This window comes from Phocoena phocoena, chromosome 10, assembly GCF_963924675.1.
Source record: "Phocoena phocoena chromosome 10, mPhoPho1.1, whole genome shotgun sequence".
Lineage (NCBI taxonomy): Eukaryota > Metazoa > Chordata > Mammalia > Artiodactyla > Phocoenidae > Phocoena > Phocoena phocoena.
Window position 1 is genome coordinate 68,060,910 of NC_089228.1, and position 24,156 is coordinate 68,085,065.

At 44.0% G+C, this 24,156-nt stretch overlaps 1 protein-coding gene across 1 annotated transcript in view; it reads left to right on the forward strand.

Moving 5' to 3' along the window:
• Nucleotides 1–384: 384 nt before the first annotated feature.
• Nucleotides 385–24,156, forward strand: part of CMTR1 (cap methyltransferase 1) — a 57,926-nt gene continuing 34,154 nt past the window's right edge. Inside the window, exons 1-8 of the mRNA XM_065885236.1 lie at nucleotides 385–494; nucleotides 2,469–2,606; nucleotides 12,029–12,180; nucleotides 13,690–13,848; nucleotides 18,816–18,908; nucleotides 20,305–20,376; nucleotides 21,516–21,610; nucleotides 21,729–21,801. Of these exons, the coding sequence (XP_065741308.1) occupies nucleotides 2,474–2,606; nucleotides 12,029–12,180; nucleotides 13,690–13,848; nucleotides 18,816–18,908; nucleotides 20,305–20,376; nucleotides 21,516–21,610; nucleotides 21,729–21,801 (777 nt within the window). The 5' untranslated portion in view covers nucleotides 385–494; nucleotides 2,469–2,473. The remainder of the gene's footprint in view (nucleotides 495–2,468; nucleotides 2,607–12,028; nucleotides 12,181–13,689; nucleotides 13,849–18,815; nucleotides 18,909–20,304; nucleotides 20,377–21,515; nucleotides 21,611–21,728; nucleotides 21,802–24,156) is intronic.

The following is a 24,156-nucleotide window of genomic DNA, read 5'->3' on the forward strand; positions in this document are numbered from 1 at the left end:
ACCGCCAGGGAATTCCCTCTCTAAACTTGTTCTGAATCTGTAAAATTAAGATAATAATGAGAATAAGAGAGATGAGTCGATGTGATGGCACCTGGCCTTTTTTGTTTTTAATATTTGTTTCTCGTACCCAAAGCCGGAAGATACCTGGTTACTTTTGCTTTTGTATCCTTTCCCCGTTGGGTCTTCTGCGCAGGCGCTCTGGGCTGCTCGGGGGCAGGGGGTGGGGCGGGCCAGAACTAGAGCGGTCTGCCCCGGGGCCAGGGTCCGGGAGGGTGGAGGGAGCTGGATGCCCTGACGTCATCAAGCTGCGCGTCCCGCAGGGCGGGACCCGAGCGCGACTACGCGGCCAGCGGACCGGGGCGGGTTTGTGGGGAAGCGAAACTGGGGGAGGAGGAGGCGGCTCTGGCAGCGGCAGGGCCAGGCCTGGTGGCGGCGGCATCGGCGGCCTGATCCCCCCCTCTCCGCTCCTTGGCAGCTCGCCCTCTTCCCTCAGCGTGAGTGCCGACGCGCGGCCCGGGGGGAGCGAGCGGGCGGGCCCGCGGGCTCAGTATCTTCCCCTCGGCCCCGCACGGGCGGTCGTGACCCTCACCGCCCTTTCTCTCTCCCTTCCTCCTTTACACCCTTCTTCCCCGCGCCCCATCCCCAGTCCACCAGCTGCCGCTGCCAAACGTTTCTGCGCACACATTCACACACTCACGTTATCTACAAATGAAAAGACTGGCCCGGGGAGATGTGAGCTCATCTCTTCCCTCTATGAATAGGGGTGGTAGTGCGAAACCGAGGCCCAGGTAGAGAAGACTGGAGAGGGGATTTGAACCCCTTCCCCGGGGGAGCAGCAGGTAGAACCAGGCCTTCTGCCTTCTACTTAGAAGTCCTCTGCCAGGCACATTCTTTTGGATGTGTAGGTCACTTGAGCTGGGCACTGGTTAGCTGTGCGGCCTTCCCCTCTCGGGCCTCAGTTTCTTTTAGTGGAAAAGGAGAGGGTTGAATGAGGTGATTTGGAAGGCCCAAATCTAAGGTGGTTTGGGGAGGAGCATCGGTATCTCCTGCCTTTCGGACGCTATTTCCTCTCCTTTGTTGGCACCTACCTCAACACAGTTCTTGAGTTTCCTGTGCTTCTAGTCTCCCCCGGAGTAGCTAGGAATCAGAGGGCCCTTTTTGCTTACGTTATGGGCCTTTGGGGTGAGGGGGTATTTAACACGGTAGTTTAAAGTGAAATGTGGCTCAGCCTGGTTTTGCTGTTTGTTCAACGCCTCCTGTTCTTCCTACTTCCGCAGGATAGCCCCTGCCTGTGCCTAGTAAGAGGCTGCCTCTTTAGGAAGGATGAGATTATGTGTTGGGTAGGCTGCCTCATCCTTGAGCTGGAGAGAAGTGAAACGTGATTCATGTTTGAAATCACGAGGGGATCAGTGGTATCTTTGGATTTCATCACTCTCTTGCTGCTGTGACCCATACTGTAAGCCTGTTCTTGTGCACCTGCAACTCCCTTTTCCTAAGGAATTGCAGCCCAGCTGAGCACCCACCTGTTTGCTCCTATTTTTGAGTACTTTCTCTTTTCTGAGTCCTCTTATAGCCAACGGTTGTGTGTAAACCACACTGTATTCACTTCTACTCTTAATTGTTCTTTAATTTGATCATTCCTTAAGATTTCAGGAATCTCATAACCACTTCATTCCATCTCATTTTTTCCCCTCATGCTTGCCTCTCATGCTTACCCATGGGCATGGATGATGGTGACATGGTGCCTTGCCTGTTTCCATTCTTTTTTGTGAGGTGGGTTCTTGTTTTTAAAATTGTTTTTGTGCCTGAGTCCTATGATATGGCTACCTCCGGTCCTGCTAACTTTCCCACTCTTCTGTTTTCTCAGTCCTAAGTCAACCACTGCGTCCATTCCTTACTTCGTTTAAAAACTTGCCCAATTCTCCCATGTTTTCAAACATCCTGAAGTAAACCAAAACCCAGCATTTGTATCATATTGTATAATCTCTTAATTGTCCTGGTGAAATAATAATGGTGATGTAGCAATCATTCTGGGATGATTTTTTCACCTTGGAAATATTTGTTGATATTCATCAGGTTTCATAATTAATTTCTAGTGTACATTGTTGTCACACATGGCCAGTGTTGCATCAAAAATATAGAATAACAAGTACGCAAGGTGTTTTTCCTCCTGTGGCTCGTGGAGTTGATCCATGACTTTTTGGTATCTGACACCAATGGCCCAGAGGCCGCTGGGTCTGTGAGCACATTTTCCAGTAAAACTAACAGCTGTTATTGAAAACCAGAGCTTGGCTAGCATCCTTCCTGGACCTCATTCTGAGGAAGAAGCTATTTAAGTGCTGGCAATGGAAGCTGTTTGGAGTTGACAACTTGCATGCATTAATGGTTCATTCCCATTCTTTGGAATTCCTGCTGTGATCCTAGTGTCTCTGACAAGGGCAGCTGACTATCTGGATTTGTGGTTGCAGCAACAATGAGGAGGAGAAATGATTCAGAATGCACTGCCCCTCTCAAGAAACAGAAGAAAAGAGTTGCAGAGCTTGCCCTGAACCTCAGCTCTACATCTGACGATGAACCTCCCTCCTCTGTCAATCATGCAGCAAAAGGTAAGCTTACCTATGTGGTCAGAGGCCACTGACCATCTGGTTATTTGAATCGCTGATGCCTGAGTTGGGCAGAGTACAGTTCGGTGCCTCTTTTTTTTTTTTTTTATTTTTTTATTTTTTTTATTTTTTTTTTTATGCGTTACGCGGGCCTCTCACTGTCGTGGCCTCTCCCGTTGCGGAGGACAGGCTCCGGACGCGCAGGCTCAGCGGCCATGGCTCACGGGCCCAGCCGCTCCGCGGCATGTGGGATCTTCCCAGACCGGGGCACGAACCCGTGTCCCCTGCATCGGCAGGCGGACTCTCAACCACTGCGCCACCAGGGAAGCCCCCAGTTCGGTGCCTCTTGAGGAAGATTAGGCAAATTCTACAGAGGGATACTGGTTGTAGACTCTCTTCTCTTTCACCATTCTCCTCCTGGGAGTTGGGAACTTGTTTTAACTAAAAATTGGAATTTTTACAGGTGTGCCTTAGTTCTGTTGTGGTTCTTCAGTAGGTGGCACTCTTGCTGCCTTAAACCAGGTGGAAGTAGCGGTGAGCATTGAGTGCCCTGTGCTTTCAGCTGTTAATGATCTTGGGGCTCTTTCACAGGGCTGGGCTCTTTGCTGCAGTGATCTGGCCTAATTCCTCTCAGGTTTTTGCATTCTGTTTCCTCAATTCCCTCAGCAGTTATGATCAGAAACACCCAAATGAATTGGAGCATCCCTGTGTTCGCTGTTTACTTTAAGCTCTAAGGATTTCACTGATCTGGTTGAAACTAGCATTTTGCTTTGCCTGCTTTTTAGGGTTACAAATGTTCACAGTTTCCACAGGTTCTTTCTATGAGAAATTGTGAAGCATCTCAGAGCTTGCCTGAAATACCAAACAATTAGAAGTAGTTCCATTTGCATTTATCTTTACTTGCCAGCTGTATTAATTTCCTAACAAAGTACCACAAACTGGGTAGCTTAAAACAATAGAAATTTATTCTCCACACTTCTGGAGGCTAGAAGTCTAAAATCAATGTGCCAGCAGGGCCATGCTCCCTCCCAAGGCTCTAGGGAAGAATCCTTACTTGCCTTTTCTAGTTTCTGGTGGTTGCTGGTGATCCTTGGTGTTCCTTGGCTTGTAGCAGCATAATTCCAGTCTCTGCCTCTGTGTGTGTCTGTGTTCAAATTTCCCTCTTCTTATGAGGATATCAGTCATTGGATGAGGGCCCACCCTAATCCAGTATGACTTCATCTTAATTTGATTGCATCTGCAAAGACCCTATTTCCAAATGCCATGTTCCCAGGTGCTGGGTGGACATGAACTTTTGGGCACTATTTAACCCAGTACACCAGCAGTCTTGCATTTTGTATCCTCTGCTGGGTCACTGGTAAATTGGAATGAAATATGGTGACAGATTGATGACTGAAAGAGTGTGAAGAATCCTTTGAGGGTGATAGAAAATACAGTTTATTCCCAACTGGTTGGCTAATTGAAGGGCGGTTATTCATCAGCTGTACTGAGTAGCTGGTCCAGAAAGGAGAAGCTTGACAGGCCTTACATACAGCTAATGAAGCCTTTGGGGCGGCTGTGATCCTGACTGGATCAAGAGACTCTCTTATAACCTTGTGTGTGGAGATACGTGTGCCTTTAAAGTTGTCACAGTGTATTCCAGGGTAGGTGAGAAAGGCTGTGTGTAATTGAGGTTACTAAGTGGGAGGGCAAAAATATATCGGGCGTATAGGTTCTAGGGCCTGTTGAGGAAAGGGAGTTTTGCTATCACCTGGGATTTGAGCAACTTGATGAAGGTAGAGTCTCCTTGGGCAGGGCTCTGGGGTAGTGGGAGAAATGGCCTGCAAGAAAGGGAGAGTGTGCCTGGGGGAATAAATGATACTTAGGTGGTGGAGGTATCTGGTTCTAATCGGATCTTGGGGGACAACTGCTCTCAAGAGAATGGCTTCCAGGTAGAGGAAGGTGTATAGTTAAGGATCTTTCAAGGGAACCAGTCTAATTTAAATTTCAAGCTTTAAAAAATGTGACTGTGAAAAAAAAAAAAAAAAAAAAAAAGTGACTGTGAATTGAGATTATCCTCCTCCCTCCCACCCTCCCACGAACTCACTTTAATTGTACCAAATGTCTTTAACCTTTTATAGAAGTAGCACCGTATGACTCAGTCAGAATTGACTGTTGCTGTTGTTTGTACAGAATGGAAATCTAGAGGTGGCCTGTACCTTGTATGTGTCTGGCAATAGGCCATTTGGTCCCTTTCATTTGCATAAAAATGAGGCAGGAGGCAGAGGCAAACAAACATTGTTAGATTTCCCTGGGTCAGCTAATTTTAGGAAGGACAGCTCCACATTGACAAAAAAACTCTGAGGGCTAGAGTCTGGTGTCTTCATCAGCAAGACTGCCCCTCCCCCTGCAACCCCATGCCTGGTGTGGAATAAATGCTCAGTAAATATTTACTGAATAGAACCGATGGAAGGCAGCAGTAGTATCTTTTCCAAGAAGCTTAAAATGCTTTGCCTCATTCATTTTGCCTATGCCTCCTCCAGTCTGCAGAGGATCATTTCATTAAGTACTTCGCATTTATATCATCTCTGTTCTGTGTTGGCTGCTCTCAGGCATCCCCTGGACAGTGTGCCCTGGTAGTTAACTGTCTCGCCAGAAACTACATAGCCCCTGAGATCTATATGCAGCTTTCCTATTCAAGTCATTGCATTAAAGCAGGTGTGTTTCCTTTTGCTCCAACCCCTTCTACCTGGACATACTGTTGAACAGATGATTGAAAAATGCTCTTTAGGGAGTACAAATAGAAAAAAAAAAAGTAGTTGCTATTTCTATCTGTCTGGGCCTTGTTTGTACTTTCTCTGCTAGATCAATGTGATGACTCATTAATAGATCTATTTAGTTTAATCGGTTTTTATTTTACATTATTGACAGGGTAGCTGCATTGCCAGTCAGAGTCTAACATCTGACCAGACTAAAGAAAAGGGATGTTGTTGTCATGGCCACTGGGGCATCATATACTCTTTAGAGTATTTTAAGAGGAGTTTGAAGGCATTTTCAAGCCTAAATAAACTCTTGGAAATTTGCTATTAAATAACATTTTGAAGCAAGGAGAGGCAGATGGAGGTCATTTTTTTCTTTTTGGTTGTTTGTCACAGAGAAACTGGTCTAGACCCCAAGACAATTTCCTTTTCTCTTCAGCTGTGCATCTAATGTGGGCTCCTGGCCCTCCCACAGCATGTTGCTTTGGAAGTGGCTGGGCTCCTTCACCGGCACCACAATGAAAGTGCCTTCCCCTCCGTCAGGTTTAATTCTTCGCTAAATAGGCCATTTTCCCTGAAACACCATGGTTTTCCTGTCAGCCCAGATGCATGACCTTAATCAAAAACTTCCTTTATTGGTGTCTGTTTAAATTGCTTTAATGAGTTACCATTTGTCTGGCATGAAGGAGAAATGGGTCTTTAACCAGGAATGAGTGTATTCCACAGCAGTTGTTAGGCAGGATGTGGTGTTTATTAAAGTCCATAATTTATTCTTCTGCATCTGTGTGCTGCTCACCTTGGCCAGTAGTGGTTAGAGCTGTCCCTCCTTGTGTGTTGTCACTGTCATTTTTAATCTTGGCATGTTTGACCTACTGTTCTGTTACAGAAAATTTTGTCAGTAGCTGGGAAATCTCTGATTCTTCTATAAAGTGAACCTGTTTTCTTTAAACTGACTTAAGAGTAATGATTTCTATCAGGTAGAGGAGAAATCTTAAATGAAAGCTCTAAATAATGTCTTGGACTCTCTGGTAGGTTTTAGAAGGGGAGCTCCTGGGGAGGTAAATGGGAATGCCACCCAATTTTGGCAAGTTCTTAATGAAACTCATGATTTTAATAGACTGACCTTATTACTCCTTTTAATTTATATCCTCATCACAAGATTGTCTGCTCAATGTTTGCTAAATTCTTATCAGTCTTGGGAGGCTGAACTTCCTCTTTAGTTCCTGCTGCAGCCAAGACAGTTGTCTTCTTTTCATCTGAAAAGAGTGGCCCCAAAGGCCCAGGGGTGAAAATGAGTAGTGGCTGTGGCAGTCTGTGGACTCAGGACTAATCTAGGGAACTTTGTCTTAAATCATGTCAGGCTGAGAATTGGCTTTAAATAGCACATGAAATAAAAGAGAGAAGTAAGGCTTATCTGCTTATCCAGCACACTTTTTGGTCTCACAAAGAAAAGCCTAGTAGGGTGATATTTTAGCTCTTATCAACCTCATTGTCAGAACCTGGACAGGACAGCTATCTGTACATTAGGTAACACCTAAGGAAGAGGAATGGAGTGGAAAGATCTTTGTGCCAGAGTCTGGTGCTGGAATATTGCACCAGAGCCACCAAGGATTTGCCCAATGAGCCTTGCACCCAAATTTGGTTCTTCCTATCATTTTGGTCCAAAAATGGCATGAGGACAAAGAAAACAAAAGATCTCTCTCTGAGATCTGAGAGTGGCAGGAACCCTGCATGCCCAGGAATGATATTCATACCATTGATGGGTGCCCATTGATGGATCCTTAAGCAAACCTAACAGCCTGGCAACTCCCTAGTGCTGGACCAAGGGCACACTCTCCTTTGAGAAGGACATCAGGTTTTCCTAACCTTTATATAGATAGACCTGTGAATCTCCAGATAGCTGGTGAAAGAAATAACAGCTGATTTAACATTGTAGCTTCTAGGTTAGTCTCTGGATTCCTGGGCTGCCCAGGGAAACTTTAGGGCAGTGCTCAGGGAGCTGCCCCCATTCCTGTACTAATCGGTACAGGTTGGAGGCATGGAAGCAACTGAGTGAAGAGACTCTGCACCTTTGGAAGCACAGTTCTTTAACATATGGGAGCTCTGTTGCAGAGCACATTTCTCCTTCACGTGGGCAATGAGAGATGAGAGGCCCAGGCTTACTTTTAAGCTACTCAGAAGGTCTTTCCCCTCATATCTGCTGTCCTCTGAAGATTCCTCTGGAAAGGAACCAAATTCTGCACAAGGCTTAGAATGATACTTTATTTCTTTATAGCTTTTTTTTAAACCCTAATTTTCAAACTAATATATTCTTATTTCTCACACAGAAAATGCAGAAAAGGCAAAACAAAATAAATATCACCTCACTTCTCAGTTTCCATGGTTACTCATTGTTAATGTTCTGGGTCTTTCTTTCTGAGTGGCACTCTCTGGCACTGTGACGTGTGCTGCATTGGTCCATGTAAGCAAGTCAGCTCCTTATTGAGGGAATTGAACAGCCACCTTTTTAAGAGGACGAAGGCAGATTTGGTGCCTCTCATTCAGGGGTATTCTCAGCCAGAATTCCTCCTTAGGAGCCAGAATTTTGGTTTTAAGTTTATTCTGATTTTTTCACACATGTTCACCTGCCTTTCTTTTGCAAAATGTTATACCCTTTAAAATGCATATTTATTTTAACTATTGGATTTTTAAGCTCTCTGGGGGTAAGATTGTTACTTTTGGATACTATTCCATTGTATATAGCATGGACCGTTTATAAAACAGGTCCTGAACCAAAGTTGTTGTCTGATCTGTTAAACAATATCAGATGTCCTTTTTCAGCCTACTGGGGTGCAGGGTGCTAAGTGATAGTCCAAGGGGGACTCAGTTCTCTGCTAGGATATAGATATTCCATCCTCATGCTTAAACTTTTTGTTGTTTTTGTTGTTGAACCTTTAAAAAAACTTTTTTTTTAAAGACTTCTTTTTTTTTTTTAGAGCAGTTTTTAAGGTTCACAGCAAAATTGAAAGTACAAAGATATCTCCTACACACCCTGCCCTTATATGCACAGCCTCTCCCATTAGCACCATCTCTTACCAGAGTGCTACATTTGTTACATTGATGAACCTGTGCTGACACAACATTATCAACCAGAGTTCATAGTTTATATGATGGTTCACTCTTGATGTTGTACACTCCATGGGTTTGGGCAAATATATAATGACATGTACCCTTCCTTATTTATTTATTTATTTTTTTGTGGTATGCGGGCCTCTCACTGTTGTGGCCTCTCCCGTTGCGGAGCACAGGCTCCGGACGCGCAGGCTCAGCGGCCATGGCTCACGGACGCAGCCGCTCCGCGGCATGTGGGATATTCCCGAACCGGGGCACGGACCCATGTCCCCTGCATCGGCAGGCGGACTCTCAACCACTGCGCCACCAGGGAAGCCCCACTTCCTTAAATTTTTGAGGGCTGAACGTCTTGCACTGCACGTATGAGGTGTTGTAAGAGGAAATATCCTGAGGTACACTTAGTAGGTGCTTAGCAAAGATTACAACTGGGTGACAGTTCTTTAAATTCACTACAGTGAGCAGTTAATTTCTGTTAAATGCAAAGCCTTAGTCCAAGTGTTGGAGATAGAATGTTGGTTGTGGCAGAGTTCTTGCTCTCTAGGAGTGACCCTGTCCAGTGGGATGGCATGTGACAACTAGCTCTCAGGAAGTGTGATGAGTGCTGTGCTGATGGTATGAATACTGGTGCTACTGGAGCACCGTGGAAGGGAGAGTCAGGCCTGGGGTGCTGGGGAAGACTTCGCTCTTCTCTGAATGTCAACCCTTAGTTTGTGTTCTCACTGGGAAATGGGTGGATCAGTGCAGACAGTCTTTAGAATTAGAATGTAATCCTCAAGTTATGAATACCTGTATAATGCCCATTTTGGGTATATATAAATAATTTTTTTACATGGCTGCCCTTTGTGCCTTTCCACAGATACTTCCCACAAGCAGCCAAACTTTGAGTCAACATCTCTTCTCAGGGACTTCCTTTCTTCCTTAAAGGAATTGTGCTACATTGCTAAGTTAGTTTTTTTTTTTACATTTATTTAAAATTTTAATTAAGATAATATCTTTTAATTAAGATAATAAAGTCACATGGTTCATAAATCAAAAATATAAAATGATAGGCAATATAAACTCTAGTGATATAAAAATGTAAATCAAGTTTCACTTCTTCCACTTTCACTCGTTCCAGGTAATCATTTTGGTATTCTTTTTCCATGCCTCAACCCCACATGTGTGGATAATCACTTTTATTGGTCTTGTATATCTTTCCTTCCAAAAGCTCTTTTTGCAGTTACCAGAAATAAAAATTTATATTTTTATTGTCCCTCTTTAGTACACAAGTGTTAGGATGCCATGTTCATGAATATGGTCTAGGTCTTCTATTATTCAGTTGACAGTGTGTCTCGATGATCTCACCATTTCAATACAGAGAGAGGTTCCCAAGTTTTCTTGGTTTTTGGCACTCTTAGTGCTGCCTTAACTTTTTTCACCATGCCCTAAAAATACCAAAAGAAATACCTAACAGTTTAGTTTATTAAGTATTTAGGTCTAAATAACAAGCATTTATATCCTAACAACTGATAGATGTTTGTAAGAATAATATTCATAAATTGAAGAATTAAAAAAAATTTATTCTTAAATAAGCACAGTTACTTATTAATGAGATTTGTATACTGTTGAGCACTATACAACTTCTCAAACCTTGGGATCAGATTGGATACTGCCACACTTATTTCCTGTTCCGCATTCCTCCTGGCTTGCAGTTTAATACCATTTTCAATGGGAATATGCAGAAATTGTTTACCAGATTTTTTTTTTGCCATGCAGAGCGGCATGCAGGATCTTAGTTCCCCGACTAGGGATCGAACCCTCGCCCCCTGCAGTGGAAGTGTGGAATCTTAATCATTGAACAGCCAGGGAAGTCCCCTGTTTACCAGATTTTTGAGATACAATCTATTTCCAAATTTGGGTGAGTTTTCCTTAAGAAAATACCTGAATAAAATTATATTGGGTTGAAATATCTTTTTTTTTTTTTTTTTTTTTTTGCGGTACGCGGGCCTCTCACTGTTGTGGCCTCTCCTGTTGCGGAGCACAGGCTCCGGATGCGCAGGCTCAGCAGCCATGGCTCATGGGCCTAGCCGCTCCGTGGCATATGGGATCTTCCCGGACTGGGGCACGAACCTGTGTCCCCTGCATCGGCAGGCGGACTCTCAACCACTGTGCCACCAGGGAAGCCTGAAATACCTTTTTTTTTGGCCATGCCGCGTGGCTTGCTGGATCTTAGTTCCCCAACCAGGGATCTAACCTGGGCTCCAGCAGTGGAAGCACCGAGTCTTAACCACTGGGCTGCCAGACAATTCCCTGAAATATCTTTAAAGAGAAAATAATAATTAATTTTTGGCTGCATTGGGTCTTCATTGCTGTGCATGGGCTTTCTCTAGTTGTGGCGAGCAGGGGCTACTCTTAGTTGCAGTGTGCGGGCTTCTCATTGCGGTGGCTTCTCTTGTTGTGGAGCACAGGCTCTAGGAGTGCAGGCTTCAGTAGCTGTGGCACGTGGGCTCAGTAGTTGTGGCTCGCGGGCTCTAGAGCATAGGCTCAGTAGTTGTGACACACAGGCTTAGTTGCTCCGTGGCATGTGAGATCTTCCTGGACCAGGGCTAGAACCCATGTCCCCTGCATTGGCAGGCGGATTCTTAACCACTGCGCCAGCAGGCGAGTCCTGAAATATCTTTTAAGTTAAGAGATTCACGTATCTATAAAAGATGGGGAAAGACCCAGTTACAGTGACTATCTAGACTGTGGATTATCCCACTTTTGACCAGGAGACAGGTAACCCACCACTTCCGGCAGCTGCTAAGGTTGGTCTTATTTGGAATCCTTTGGCAACAAGGTTGCTGACAATGAAGATAGTGGCTTGGCTCACTCAGGCTGGCAGCTCCCTCCTGGAGCCTTTAAGTGCAGCTCCTCTACTCTCTGCCTCTGTTGGTGTTGCTGCCTGAGCACCCCATCTTCACTGTCCTCTCTTTTTCTTCTCTTTTTCCTTCCTTTCCTGTCTTCCCCTCCCCCTTCACTTCTCCCTTTCTCTTCCCCACTTTCCACCTGTGAGCTGGCTCTTCTCTGGGGCTGTGCTGTAGATCCACCATCTCACCTACAAGTTTGAAGGACTATGAAAACAGGAAACTAGGAGGTTAAACAATCAGAAACTGTTAGTCCTGTGATAGAATTGTTGAAAATGAAACCAGGTATCAGTGTTTGGAAATTGATTTTCAAATAATAAATAGCAGCAGAAATAACAATCATATCATCAATAAATACATGTTATATCTGACAGTGTACTTTCAAATACATTTTTTCACTTAATCTTCAAACAACCCTATGAGGAAGGTATTACCATCCCAGTTTTGTAAGGGATGGGAAAGGAAAACTGATATTTTGAACTCGTGTGTTAAGTACCATTAGGAACCTCAGGGACTTGCCCAAGATTACACAGTTTGTAAGAGGTAGAGAATACATTTGACCTGGGTCATTTAATGAACTTTATGTGTGCAGTGCATATACTGAACACTAGTTGAATAAATGAAACTTGGACTTCTAGAGGCTATATTGTGCCATAAATGCACCAAAACATCTTCCTTTTTTCTTTTCCAGCATCTGCTACAAGCCTAAGTGGGTCTGACAGTGAGACTGAGGGGAAGCAACGCAGCTCAGACTCTTTTGATGATGCATTCAAAGCAGACTCTCTTGTGGAGGGAACTTCTTCTCGCTATTCCATGTATAACAGCGTGTCCCAGAAGCTTATGGTATGTCAGGGTTTGGGTTGGGTTGTGTTGGGTTTCTGAAGCTCTACTAGCAGAGTGAGAGAAGGGAAATTGTGTTGGTATGAGAAGAAGCAAAGTGAGGGCATTAGTTTTTCCTCTGCTTTAGTTTAGTAGAGAGCTGCTATAGTTTAGTAGAGAAAGTGTGACCCCTTCTTGATAGAAGTATCACATTTGAATCATCCATGGGAAGTGGCTGCTGACACCTGCTTCTCCTGTCCTGTCCAGAGCTGAGTTCTTGTGAGCATATGTGAACACATGAATGTGTGTCTGTGGATAAAGAGGCTTCATGCTGAGATTTTTTTCCCTAGTGAGTGATCTCAAAAGAAATGACTAAAATCCTGCTCACTCCTAGGTACCTAAAATAAATGGGAGTAGTAGTCTTCTGTATTACTTCCAAAAGAGGGCCTAGTTTTCCTTAATAACTTCAGCACCCCCATTGGTATACCACAAGAAGGAAGGTGAAAAGGAAGATCTGCTACTTTCCTTATGAGACTTCAGTGTATGTGCAAAGGTTAGGGAAATCCAAGTTTGTCTTCTGTCTAGCTTCAAGAATATTATAGTTGACCTCTCCATTTTCTGTTGGATTCATTTAAGAATGAGAACTGCCACTTCTGAAGTCATAGTCAGGATTCTGGGTTGGGGCCAAAAACTTTGGGGAAGTGGAAGATGGGGAAGTTTGTGACTGCGTCAGACTCTTTGACCTGGAGAAAGATTTGTGGCTACTGTAGGAATTTCATCCAGCTCCTGAGCTGGTAATGCCCCTTCCATATGGAATATAGACCTTCTAGGGTAAATCATATCTTCTTAGGATTGGAGTTCTTTTATTAGACAAGGGTGTGTGGGTTTTGGGATTCGGGTCTCTGGTTTGGGGGGTATGTAACTGGGCTCAGTAACTCTAGAGTTTAATGTAAGCTTTTTAGTTAGTTGTGACATTTAAAAAAATGTTTCTGTCCAGAGTCTTATAGTATCTCCCATACCTCAGTTTTACATGAAGTGATTTTTCAGTTAATCTCTTGATTAAGTGGGCTCCTACAAGCCCTCATTGTCCTTGTCTAGTAAGGCCGTTTTACTGGTTAAAGGGTAAGGTTTAGAAGTTGCCGCTTAAAGCGGTTCCATTTTAAATTATGTTCTCTTTATCAGCTTTACTCTGGATCTACTTCTCACTTAATCAGACAAGTTAGCTGGAAGGGTAGTTGTGCAAATGTCCAGTGAGATTCATTATATACTCTTGGTGCCTTTAATTACAGCTATGAGGTCCCTTCTCTTTTATCCAACTTATAGTTGCCCTAGAGTTTCACCTCCAGAATAGACAGCCACTGGGCCCACAGTTAAACTGCAGTTATTTATTTATGCTTCTTTTCATTAGGCTAGAAGGAAAACCTTAGGCCTTACTCGTTTATATTTCTCAGGGTTTAACACGTCTGACACATGATAAGGGCTAAATAAACGTCTGTTTATTTATATAAATGCACCATTACTTCTCTTTTTCAGGCCAAGATGGGCTTCAAGGAAGGTGAAGGATTGGGTAAATACAGCCAGGGTCGGAAAGACATCGTTGAGGCCTCTAATCAGAAAGGTCGACGAGGCTTGGGTCTGACGCTGCAAGGCTTTGACCAAGAGCTGAATGTGGACTGGCGAGCTGAGCCAGAGGTAACTGATATGGAGAGGAGGAGACAGGAAAGCCATTTATGGCTTTATGAAGCCATATGAACATTAACAAACTAGAAGTCTCCAGAGACAGTATGATCAGGGTGGTTAGTGGAGATTGGAACTAGTTTCTTATGTGGAAGGTACTGGGGGTGTCCAAAATGGAAAACAGGAGTCTGGGGGAGATACGGTGGGATGTGGATTTGTTTCCTGTTGCTTCATATAGGACTGTCTAAGACCAGTGGGTATAAGATGCAAGAAGGCAGGGCTTCCCTGGTGGCACAGTGGTTGAGAGTCCGCCTGCCAATGCAGGGGACATGGGTTCGTGCCCTGGTCTGGGAAGATCCCATATGCTGTGGAGCAGCTGGGCCCGTGAGCCATGGCCGCTGAGCCTGCGCGTCCGGAGCCTGTGCTCCACAGCAGGAGAGGCCACACAGTGAGAGGCCTGCGTACCGCAAAAAAAAAAAAAAAAAAAAAAAAGATGCAAGAAGGCAGTGTGTGTCTCCACATAGAACTTTAATAAATATATACAGCTTTCCACCAGTGACAAAGGTGCCTAATGAGGTAGTGAGCTCCCTTTGCTGAAAGGATTCAAATGGGGCCAAATGAGGACCTACTCTCCCATTGTGTGAATGACTGGATTAGGTGCCCTCCAAGGTCCTTGCACCTCCACAGGTTTATGACATCTCGGTATTAAATAGGTGTTTGTTTATGCCATATAGCTTTTCTATTGTGGGTTTAGTCTGCTTATCTCCTTGGGTACGAGTTTGCTGAATACCAAAGGAGGCTCTATCCCTTTTCATGACACAGGTAATGTTGAGATTTTATTTTTATTTATTTATTTATGCCCTACCTTATTCCACAGAGGATTTGAAGTAGGTATAATAAAAGCACCTAAAAATAATGGTAAAATATTACCATTATAGAGTTGAAGCTAGAGAAAATAGAGCACAGATATCTAGCCTTCCACATAGTTGCTGTAGTTGAGCTTCAGATGTGGGTCTGAACTCTGGAAAACTGATATTTTATTTGTCTCCTGAACTGATGTTCCAGTACAGGAAAGAAGTCCTGTGAACCTGTGCATGATAAAAGCCTAATAAGGTGTCAGAGTAAGATGCTGATAAGCCAGGAGCTAATGGGTTCTGGGGCTGGTCCTGCTGTGCTGCCTTGTAGTTATGAGGAGACGAGACAGGCAGAATAGGGCAAATATTTGTAACTGGGGCTAGATGTAGGTTTTTACTTCAGTCATACTTGGTGCTTTCCATGTCCTCATTTGTGTGAAAACAAGTGAAGAGTCCCTATCCTCTCAATGGGGCAGAATTAGAACTAACTTTGCAAACTTAGAATCTGAAATTTGCTCATAAAATCTGTTTTTAATGTAGACAGACTATTGGGAAAAAAGAATTTTTTTTTTTGTGGCCATGTCACACGGCTTGCAGGATCTTAGTTCCCCTGACCAGAGATTGAACCTGGGCCGTGGCAGTGAAAGTGCTGAGTACTAACCACTGGACCACCAGGGAATTCCATGAAAAATTTTTTTGAGGCAAAGCTGTCCTAATTATCATTTACCATAATTTACTTTTTCTCTTAAAAAAGATGTCCTGTCTTTTGGATAAGAATTTGGCTCAACTATTAGTTGGTGGCCACTTCTTTAAGGTAGATGAGTCTGGGCAGCCTGAGGTGAATGTCCAGTTCCTGGAGTCACCACACGGAGAGTGCTCAGTGGCCACTGCAGCCCAGGAATATGGAGTGCAAGGTGTGAAGCTTCAAAGTCCACTTTGTGGGTAGCCTTAATGTTCAGACTTCCATGGGGAGATTGAGTCTGCTTTTCCTCTCCAAAGGGGCATCCAAAGTGTATATGAGCTTCTTTTTAGAGGTTATAATTCACAGCTATTTATGCTTAACGGGGGTGGATTTGACCAGGGGGAGAAACCATGATTCACTGCCAGATTCATCGACAAAATTTTCAGTAATTTTTCTTTTAAACTTTTTCTCTGTTAAGTGTTGTTGGCTTGCCCTCAAGACCTTGCATTGTGATACCATTTTATGCCTTTCAGAGCATGTAATATTGCCTTTAATCTCATCGCTTCAATTCACAGTGGTGAATCTCTTCTCCACACTTGCTTGGAGGGAATGTGTGGAGCTGCCAATGCAGGTTAGCCACCTGTTTAGGTTTTATAATCCATGTCTTTCTAGCCCAGTGAACTTAGTTCTGGTTGCATGTTAGAATCACCTGGAGACTTCTAAAAACATACTTACACCCAGTCCCCACCTCAGACCAATAGAATCATATACTCTGAGGGTGGGGCCCAGGCATCAGTACTTTTTAAAAGGTCTGCAGATGATCCTAATGTATAGCCAGGATGAAAACCACTGTTTTAGCTTGATAAGGAAAGTAATTGAAAAATTAAGAGGAAGCAACATTAGAGATGCCAGTTTCTGCTCTGTCTTGGAATGAAAGGTATCAGGAGGTGAGACTCATTGCACTGAGTCTTCCTGATGTAACTACCTTATCATGGACTTAAATCCTACATTTACTTCTCTGTGTCCCCACTGCTCTGATTATAGGCCTCTTGAGTTAAGGACCATGTCTTTTTTTTTTGGCCATGTTGCACAGCATGAGGGATCTTAGTTTCCCAACCAGGGATCAAACCTGTATACCCACTCCAGTGGAAATGCATAGTACTAACCACTGGACTGCCAGGGAAGTCCCAAGGACCATATCTTTTTTTTTTTTTAGCATCTTTATTGGAGTATAATTGCTTTACAATGGTGTGTTAGTTTCTGCTTTATAACAAAGTGAATCAGTTATACATATACACATGTTCCCATATCTCTTCCCTCCTGCATCTCCGTCCCTCCCACCCTCGCTATCCCACCCCTCTAGGTGGTCACAGACCACCTAGCTGATCTCCCTGTTCTATGCGGCTGCTTCCCACTAGCTATCCACTTTACACTTGGTAGTGTATATATGTCCATGCCACTCTCTCACCTCATCACAGCCTACCCCTCCCCATATCCTCAAGTCCATGCTCTAGTAGGTCTGTGTCTTTATTCCCGTCTTACCCCTAGGTTCTTCATGACCTTTTTTTTTTCCCCTTAGATTCCATATATATGTGTTAGCATACGGTATTTGTTTTTCTCTTTCTGACTTACTTCGCTCTGTATGACAGACTCTAGGTCCATCCACCTCACCCCAAATAACTCAATTTCTTTTCTTTTTATGGCTGAGTAATATTCTATTGTATATATGTGCCACATATTCTTTAACCATTCATCTGTTGATGGACACTTAGGTTGCTTCCATGTCCTGATTATTGTAAATAGAGCTGCAATGAACATTTTGGTACATGACTCTTTTTGAATTATGGTTTTCTCAGGGTATATGCCCAGTAGTGGGATTGCTGGGTCGTATGGTAGTTCTATTTGTAGTGTTTTAAGAAACCTCCACACTGTTCTCCATAGTGGCTGTATCAATTTGCATTCCCACCAACAGTGCGAGAGTGTTCCCTTTTCTCCACACCCTCTCCAGCATTTATTGTTTGTAGATTTTTTTGATGATGGCCATTCTGTCCGGTATGAGATGATATCTCATTGTAGTTTTGATTTGCATTTCTCTAATGATTAATGATGTTGAGCATTCTTTCATGTGTTGGTTGGCAATCTGTATATCTTCTTTGGAGAAATGTCTATTTAGGTCTTCTGCCCATTTTTAGATTGGGTTGTTTGTTTTTTTGTTATTGAGCTGCTTGTAAATTTTGGAGATTAATCCTTTGTCAGTTGCTTCATGTGCAAATATTTTCTCCCATTCTGAGGGTTTTCTTTTGGTCTTGTTTATGGTTTCCTTCGCTGTGCAAAAGCTTTTAAGTTTCATTAGGTCCCAGTTGTTTATTTTTGTTTTTATTTCCATTTCTCTAGGAGGTGGGTCAAAAAGGATCTTGCTGTGATTTATGTCATAGAGTGTTCTGCCTATGTTTTCCTCTAAGAGTTTTATAGTGTCTGGCCTTACATTTAGGTCTTTAATCCATTTTGAGTTTATTTTTGTGTATGGTGTTAGGGAGTGTTCTAATTTCATACTTTTACATGTAGCTGTCCCGTTTTCCCAGCACCACTTATTAAAGAGGCTGTCTTTTCTCCACTGTATATTCTTTTTTTTTTTTATCTTTTTTTCTTTTATGTTTTCTTGTCAACTTTTTTTTTTTTTAAACATCTTTATTGGGGTATAATTGCTTTACAATGGTGTGTTAGTTTCTGCTTTATAACAAAGTGAATCAGCTATACATATACATATGTTCCCATATGTCTTCCCTCTTGCGTTCCACTGTATATTCTTGCCTCCTTTATCAAAGATAAGGTGACCATATGTGTGTGGGTTTATCTCTGGGCTTTCTAGCCTGTTCCATTGATCTATATTTCTGTTTTTAGGACCATATCTTTTTTTTTTTTTTTTTTTTTTTGCTGTACGCGGGGCTCTCACTGCTGTGGCCTCTCCCGTTGCGGAGCACAGGCTCCGGACGCGCAGGCTCAGCGGCCATGGCTCACGGGCCCAGCCGCTCCGCGGCACGTGGGATCTTCCCGGACCGGGGCACGAACCCACGTCCCCTGCATTGGCAGGCGGACTCTCAACCACTGCGCCACCAGGGAAGCCCAGGACCATATCTTTTAAACTCTGCATTCTGAGCTCTTAGCCCACAGTAGGTATTCATCAAATAATATTGGAACAAATGAAAGAAACTTTGTAAGTTGGGGAAGTTTCTTAGGATTCGATCCAGAATTGGACCTGGCCTTCAGAAGTTAAACTTTAGAATTCTGGCTCTTAGTTCTAATGTCTGACACTGCTAGTGGCCTCAGCTTCCTGGACCCTTTTCACTCTGAGTCCCTCTTGATTGTTTTGGGGAAGCCCTGGTGAGTTGGGGCATAGCCCCGAGGGTCTATCTTACCTGACTTACTTCCCTCTCTTTTGTTTGTAGCCCAGTGCCTGTGAGCAGGTGTCATGGTTCCCAGAATGTACCACTGAAATTCCTGACACTCAGGAAATGAGCGATTGGATGGTTGTGGGAAAGGTAGGATTTCAGGAAAATGTACCCTGAATTCTTGGCACTTATCTCCTGACTTTTCTCCTCCTCAAGTCAGTTGTGTACTCACAGTTTAAGAAAAATGTGAATCTGAGCATTCTGCATCAAGAGGGTGTGTCAGGGGCTTTACAGATATGCCCCTGTCAGATGAGGCAGACAGGGTTTTTCCTCCTTTAACTTGCAAGGCAGCACGAAATGCATAACTTCTGTCTTCCTCTTGGTTGCTTTTTAGAGTAGCTTATTATACATCTGTATATTCTGGTCACTGCTGGGCACTGTTTCAGGTAGATAAAAAGGCACTATCCCTGTCCTCAGAAAGTATTGAGGGAGTTGTTACGGAGGAAATTTAATTTCCTTCTGGAAAATTATAAGGATAAAGTAGATAGCTATACCAAGTCAGCATGGTCTGGAGAGCAGTTCTCAAAGTGTAGGGATCTCCAGGGATCTCCCTGACCTTTTCACGGGGTCTACCAGGTCAAAGTTATTTTAATAATGATACTGAAAAGTTATTTGCCTTTTTCATTCTCATTCTCTCACAAGTGTCCAGTGGAGTTTTCCAGTGACCATGACATGTAATATCACGACCAATTGAATGCAAATGTGGACAGGAGAATCTAGCTGTTGTGTATTAAGCCAGATATTGAGAGATTTGCAAAATGGAAAACAGGGCCACTCTTCTCAATAAATTTTTTTTTTGGAAATATAGTTTTTTCTCATAAAAATGTTATTTATGTTAATATACCATCTTCTTTTAAACTAAATTAGTAAATATTTAAATGTTTTCTCAGTTTTAACTTCTAATATATCTACACATATCTCTTATATAAACAAAAGCTCTTTGGGGGGTCCTCAGTGATCTTGAAGAGTGTAAACCTGAGAACACCAAGTTTGAGCATCACTGATTTAGAGGTAGCCTCACTCAGACGTGAAGTTGGACTTGACATCCCCATGAGGCTCCCTCACCCTTGTTTTCTGTGACACTACCAGGTCAGTGCCTGGGATCCTGCCTTCGTACTCATCACAGAGCAGGAGGCTTCCTGGTTGAGGGAAAGGCTTCTGTCATTTGGGGCATTCCCCATCCTTCTCCCTCCACACTCTAGGGACAGACAGCTTGGATGTCTCCTTCCTGTTTGCTTTTCTCAGCCTCAGCATTCATGAGTCTTGTATGCATATGGTGCTCTAGTCAGAGTACCCAGGGGTCTGCTTCACCTCACAGCCATCTGGACTAGAGCCAGAGGGATTTAGGATTTTCTTTTTCCCGCCCCTCAGGGATTGATGTTCTTTGGCCCCTTTTGCTCTACTCACTCAGAACCCTAGTTTCTCCATCCATCCCCCCAAATACAGTTGCTTGTGGTCATTATTGATTGTTTTCTTCTCCCTGTAGAGAAAGATGATTATTGAAGATGAAACAGAGTTTTGTGGGGAAGAGCTGCTTCACAGTGTGTTGCAATGTAAGGTAAGGACTCGTGGCTAGAGCTGGAGTTGAAGATTTTGTGTGAGGGGTTGTGCTGGGCTTTTCTTGTTCTTTTGAGTCAGTTGTGGGGAGGCTGAAGTTTAGCTAAGATTTTTCCTTGAGATCAGATAGGTAGCTTGGTACATTTCTGTGAGGTGTCCTTTCTCCTTGGTGGCTCTCCTGCCCTGTAGTGTTGTGCTATCCCTGTGATCAGTAGTCAGGAAAGGAACCACTTAATTTCAGTGGGTTGGTTCATTGTAATCCTGAAGGGGGCCTGGCATAGTGAAAGGTTCAGAATCATTGTGTAGTATCAGATAGAGCTGAATTCAAATCCTAGTTTAGCAGCTTTTTTTTTTTTTTTCCTGTGTGACCTTGGGCCACTTGCTTTAGCTTCTCTGAGTTTGAGTTTCCTCATCTATAAATTGGGGAGAAAATACTCACTTCCCAGTGTTGTTGTAAAAATTAAAAGAAGTAGCTGGTGTTACCCTCCCCTTGATGTCTTTTGGCCTGTCTTTGGGTCAGGAAGTGCATTGCCTGGGGCAGAATGGGCCAAGGAAACTCTGAGGAGGAAATGGGTTGGAGAAGAAGCAAGGCCTCAGACTAGCTTCATAGAGCTTATTTTTCTGGCAGGCAGAGTGTTGGGAATATCCTTAAGGTGACTGGAACTCAGGTAAGGTGAGGCTTTCTTTTTTCAGAGAGAATATTAGAGAACAGAGAAGGGTTCCCTCCTGTGTGGTAGGCGCCCTCAGAAAACTCTGGTCTTGGTTTGTCTACCCTCTCTCTGGGTACCCTTCATATCAGAACTCTGGTCCCTTGGGAGGTTGCTGCTGGGGTGGATAAGCAGATTTGTTATGAGGATTACCAGCGCCAGGAGGTGACTCCGTGCCATTTATTAACCACTTACCATGTGCCAGGCACATGCTTACTTCCCTTTTATTTTGTACCATTTTACAGGTGAGGTAGTTGAGGGTCAGTGATAGAGTGACTTGTCTAGGGTCCCATATCTGGTCATTTCAGAACTGGGATACGGCAGGAGCCTAGCTCTTCAGAGGGCTGTGAATCAGGCCCCTCAAGCTCATTAAGACACCTGTTTCATCCCAAAGGGTGATGCTCACCTTCAGGTTCTGATTCTCTCTGGGCAGAATGTGTTTGATGTCCTGGATGGGGAGGAGATGCGGCGAGCTCGGACCCGGGCCAATCCCTACGAGATGATCCGAGGAGTCTTCTTCCTAAACAGGTTTGCTGACATTTCCTTCCCCCCCACCCCGATGTACACTGCTCTACCTTTTCATTTGAGCCTTAGCTCTCCATATGTCTGGTACTGAGGCACACTTTTCTGTCTTGCTTTGTTGCAGGGCGGCAATGAAGATGGCTAACATGGATTTTGTGTTCGATCGCATGTTTACAAATCCGAGGGACTCTTATGGGGTGAGAACAAGATTTTGCTTCTGAATTCATAGTGCCAAATGAGCTCGAGCTTCAGTGGTTCAGAAATTGCCATTTGTGCAGTGCTAGGAGAGTATTCCTGCTAGGTGATAGAGATGTATTTTGTGAAAGAGATATGTTTTGCTTTGAGCTCTTCAGGTAGGGTTCCACAGTGCTTCCCTGTGGTCCCAGGAGTGCCCCAGTAAGCAGTTGTCTCTAGGGCTTCAGGCCCTGAGTCCCACCCCCCAACTCTGCAGACCCTGCTGCTCACTCTGAGTGGAGGCAGCAGGGCTTGCAGGGGTGGAGAAGGGGCATTCCTGACAAAATCAGCAGCTGTGCATCTATAGGCCTAGGGAGCAGGGAGATGAGGCCATGAGCTAGATAGAACACAGGCCTCCCTCCTGCATTCATTAAACGTGTATTTATCAAAACCCCTACATTGTGCCAGGCACAGTACCAGGAATATAATTTTGAAGGAGATAGATGTGACCCCTTTCCCTGTGGTGCTTGTGTTCTGGAAATTCTGGTGGACTTGAGAGCTGATAAGGGTACAGCGTTGGGGGTTTGTAAAGCCTTTCTGTGCTCATTGATGTGTGGAGGCCAGTTGCCACCAAGGAGCTTTCCCCTGCTTTCTTCCTGCCATGGATGAGGTAGAGTCTGAGTACAGTCAGCCCTCCGTGTCTGTAGGTTCTGCATCCACCAATACAGAGGGCCGACTGTACACTGCCATTTTATATAAAGGACTTGAGCATCTGCAGATTTTGGTGGCTGCAGGGGTCCTGAAACCAATCCCCTGCAGATACTGTGGGATGACTGTATACAGTCCTTACAGTGAGTGTTCCAAATTGAAACTTGTGACATCATCTGATTTGGTTGCTGTTTCTGGTATGAGAGGGCAGTACTCTGGGAAATGTTTGAGTGTTGAGTGAAATGTGGGTATCTGGGTTCTTTCACTGGTCTATTTAAAATCAATATTGTGTCTGAAGACCTAGGCTGTGTTCAGTGAGGGTTGAGGGCGGGCATGGAGTGCAGCACTTAGTCGCAGGTGGTGTCACTTAGGTTCATACCTTCTTTGTGTCTCAGCTGCCTCATCTCTGAAATTAGCCCTACTAACCTGCCGAGGGCTGGGGTAGGACCAAAAGACTCTTAAGATTTGTTCCAGCTCTAAAATCTGTGATTTCAAACATGGCCCCTTTCCCTTTCTGCCTCTCTGAACAAGTTTTATGTGGGATCATAATTACCAGTCTTTGGCCCTTCTCAAGAAGTGGTAGAGCAAAATGATTTTCTACTTTGCTACATGTCATTTTTCTGAACACAGACCCTCCATAATGATAGAGAAAGAAAAAAGGAAATTTCATTCTAACATTCCCTTCAGGGTTTCAAAGCATTTTTACCCAGTCCTAGAAAGTTAGTTCTCTCTGACAGTGAAGGGGCCAGGAGCCAGCTGTTCCCGAACCTGTTTCTGCTTCACTCACCCTCCTTCTACTAGGCCCCGATTATCCACTGCTTAAAGAAACTTGTTTTCCAAGTTCTTTAATGATTCGGCTTCACCCTGACTACTTCTTCAGTGCTGGCGAAACTGGTAGGTGGACCCCTCCAGTCTTTAGTTATTTTTCTCTCCCAGGTCTCCCTCCCCATTTTACAGTACCAGCAAGCTGCACAAAACAGCTCTTGGAATTAGCATCTTGAGAAAATTAGGTTGATATAATGTTGATTTAATTTTTTGAGCTCCAAATGATTTCTTTTAAACCCCTGCCTGGCAAAGGAGCTCTGTCAAGCTGCTGGGAAGTCACAGCATCACTTTGGGCTTTTGAATGTTAAACGCCTCCAGCAGCTGGTATCTGGTTATTTTCTTTCACTGTCAGGAAAATGAAGTAGGCATCAGGGTTGTCCCATTGAGGTCGAGGGTGGAGATATTAGTTACATAGGAAAAGGCAGCCGTGTTTGTGATGCTTCAGGCAGCTCCTTGACTTGAATTGATTGATATTGGCCATGGAGAATTGCCCTTTCAGAGATGTTCTGCACTACACTATAAAAAGTGATTTCTCTTCAGCTCCTAGTGTTTTCTTCTCTCTTTTCACCTCTGTTTTCCCCCAAGGACCAGAGTGACAGCCAAGCCCGGCAGGCTTGGTGTGTTTTTCAGGCGAGACACTCTAGAGCACTCCCAGCAGAGCTGGGAGAGGTGGAAGCCCCAGGCACATGCCCAGGTTGGCCAGGGTCTCAGTGGCTCTTGGATCAGGCAAATTACAGAATAAGAGTGTGGAGAACTTGAAGCTTGGGAAAGTGTGAGGAGGTTGGAGGTGGGAAGCCAGAGGGAGGGTCTCTGAGGTTTTTCAGTGTGTTTCTGCTTCTGCAAGT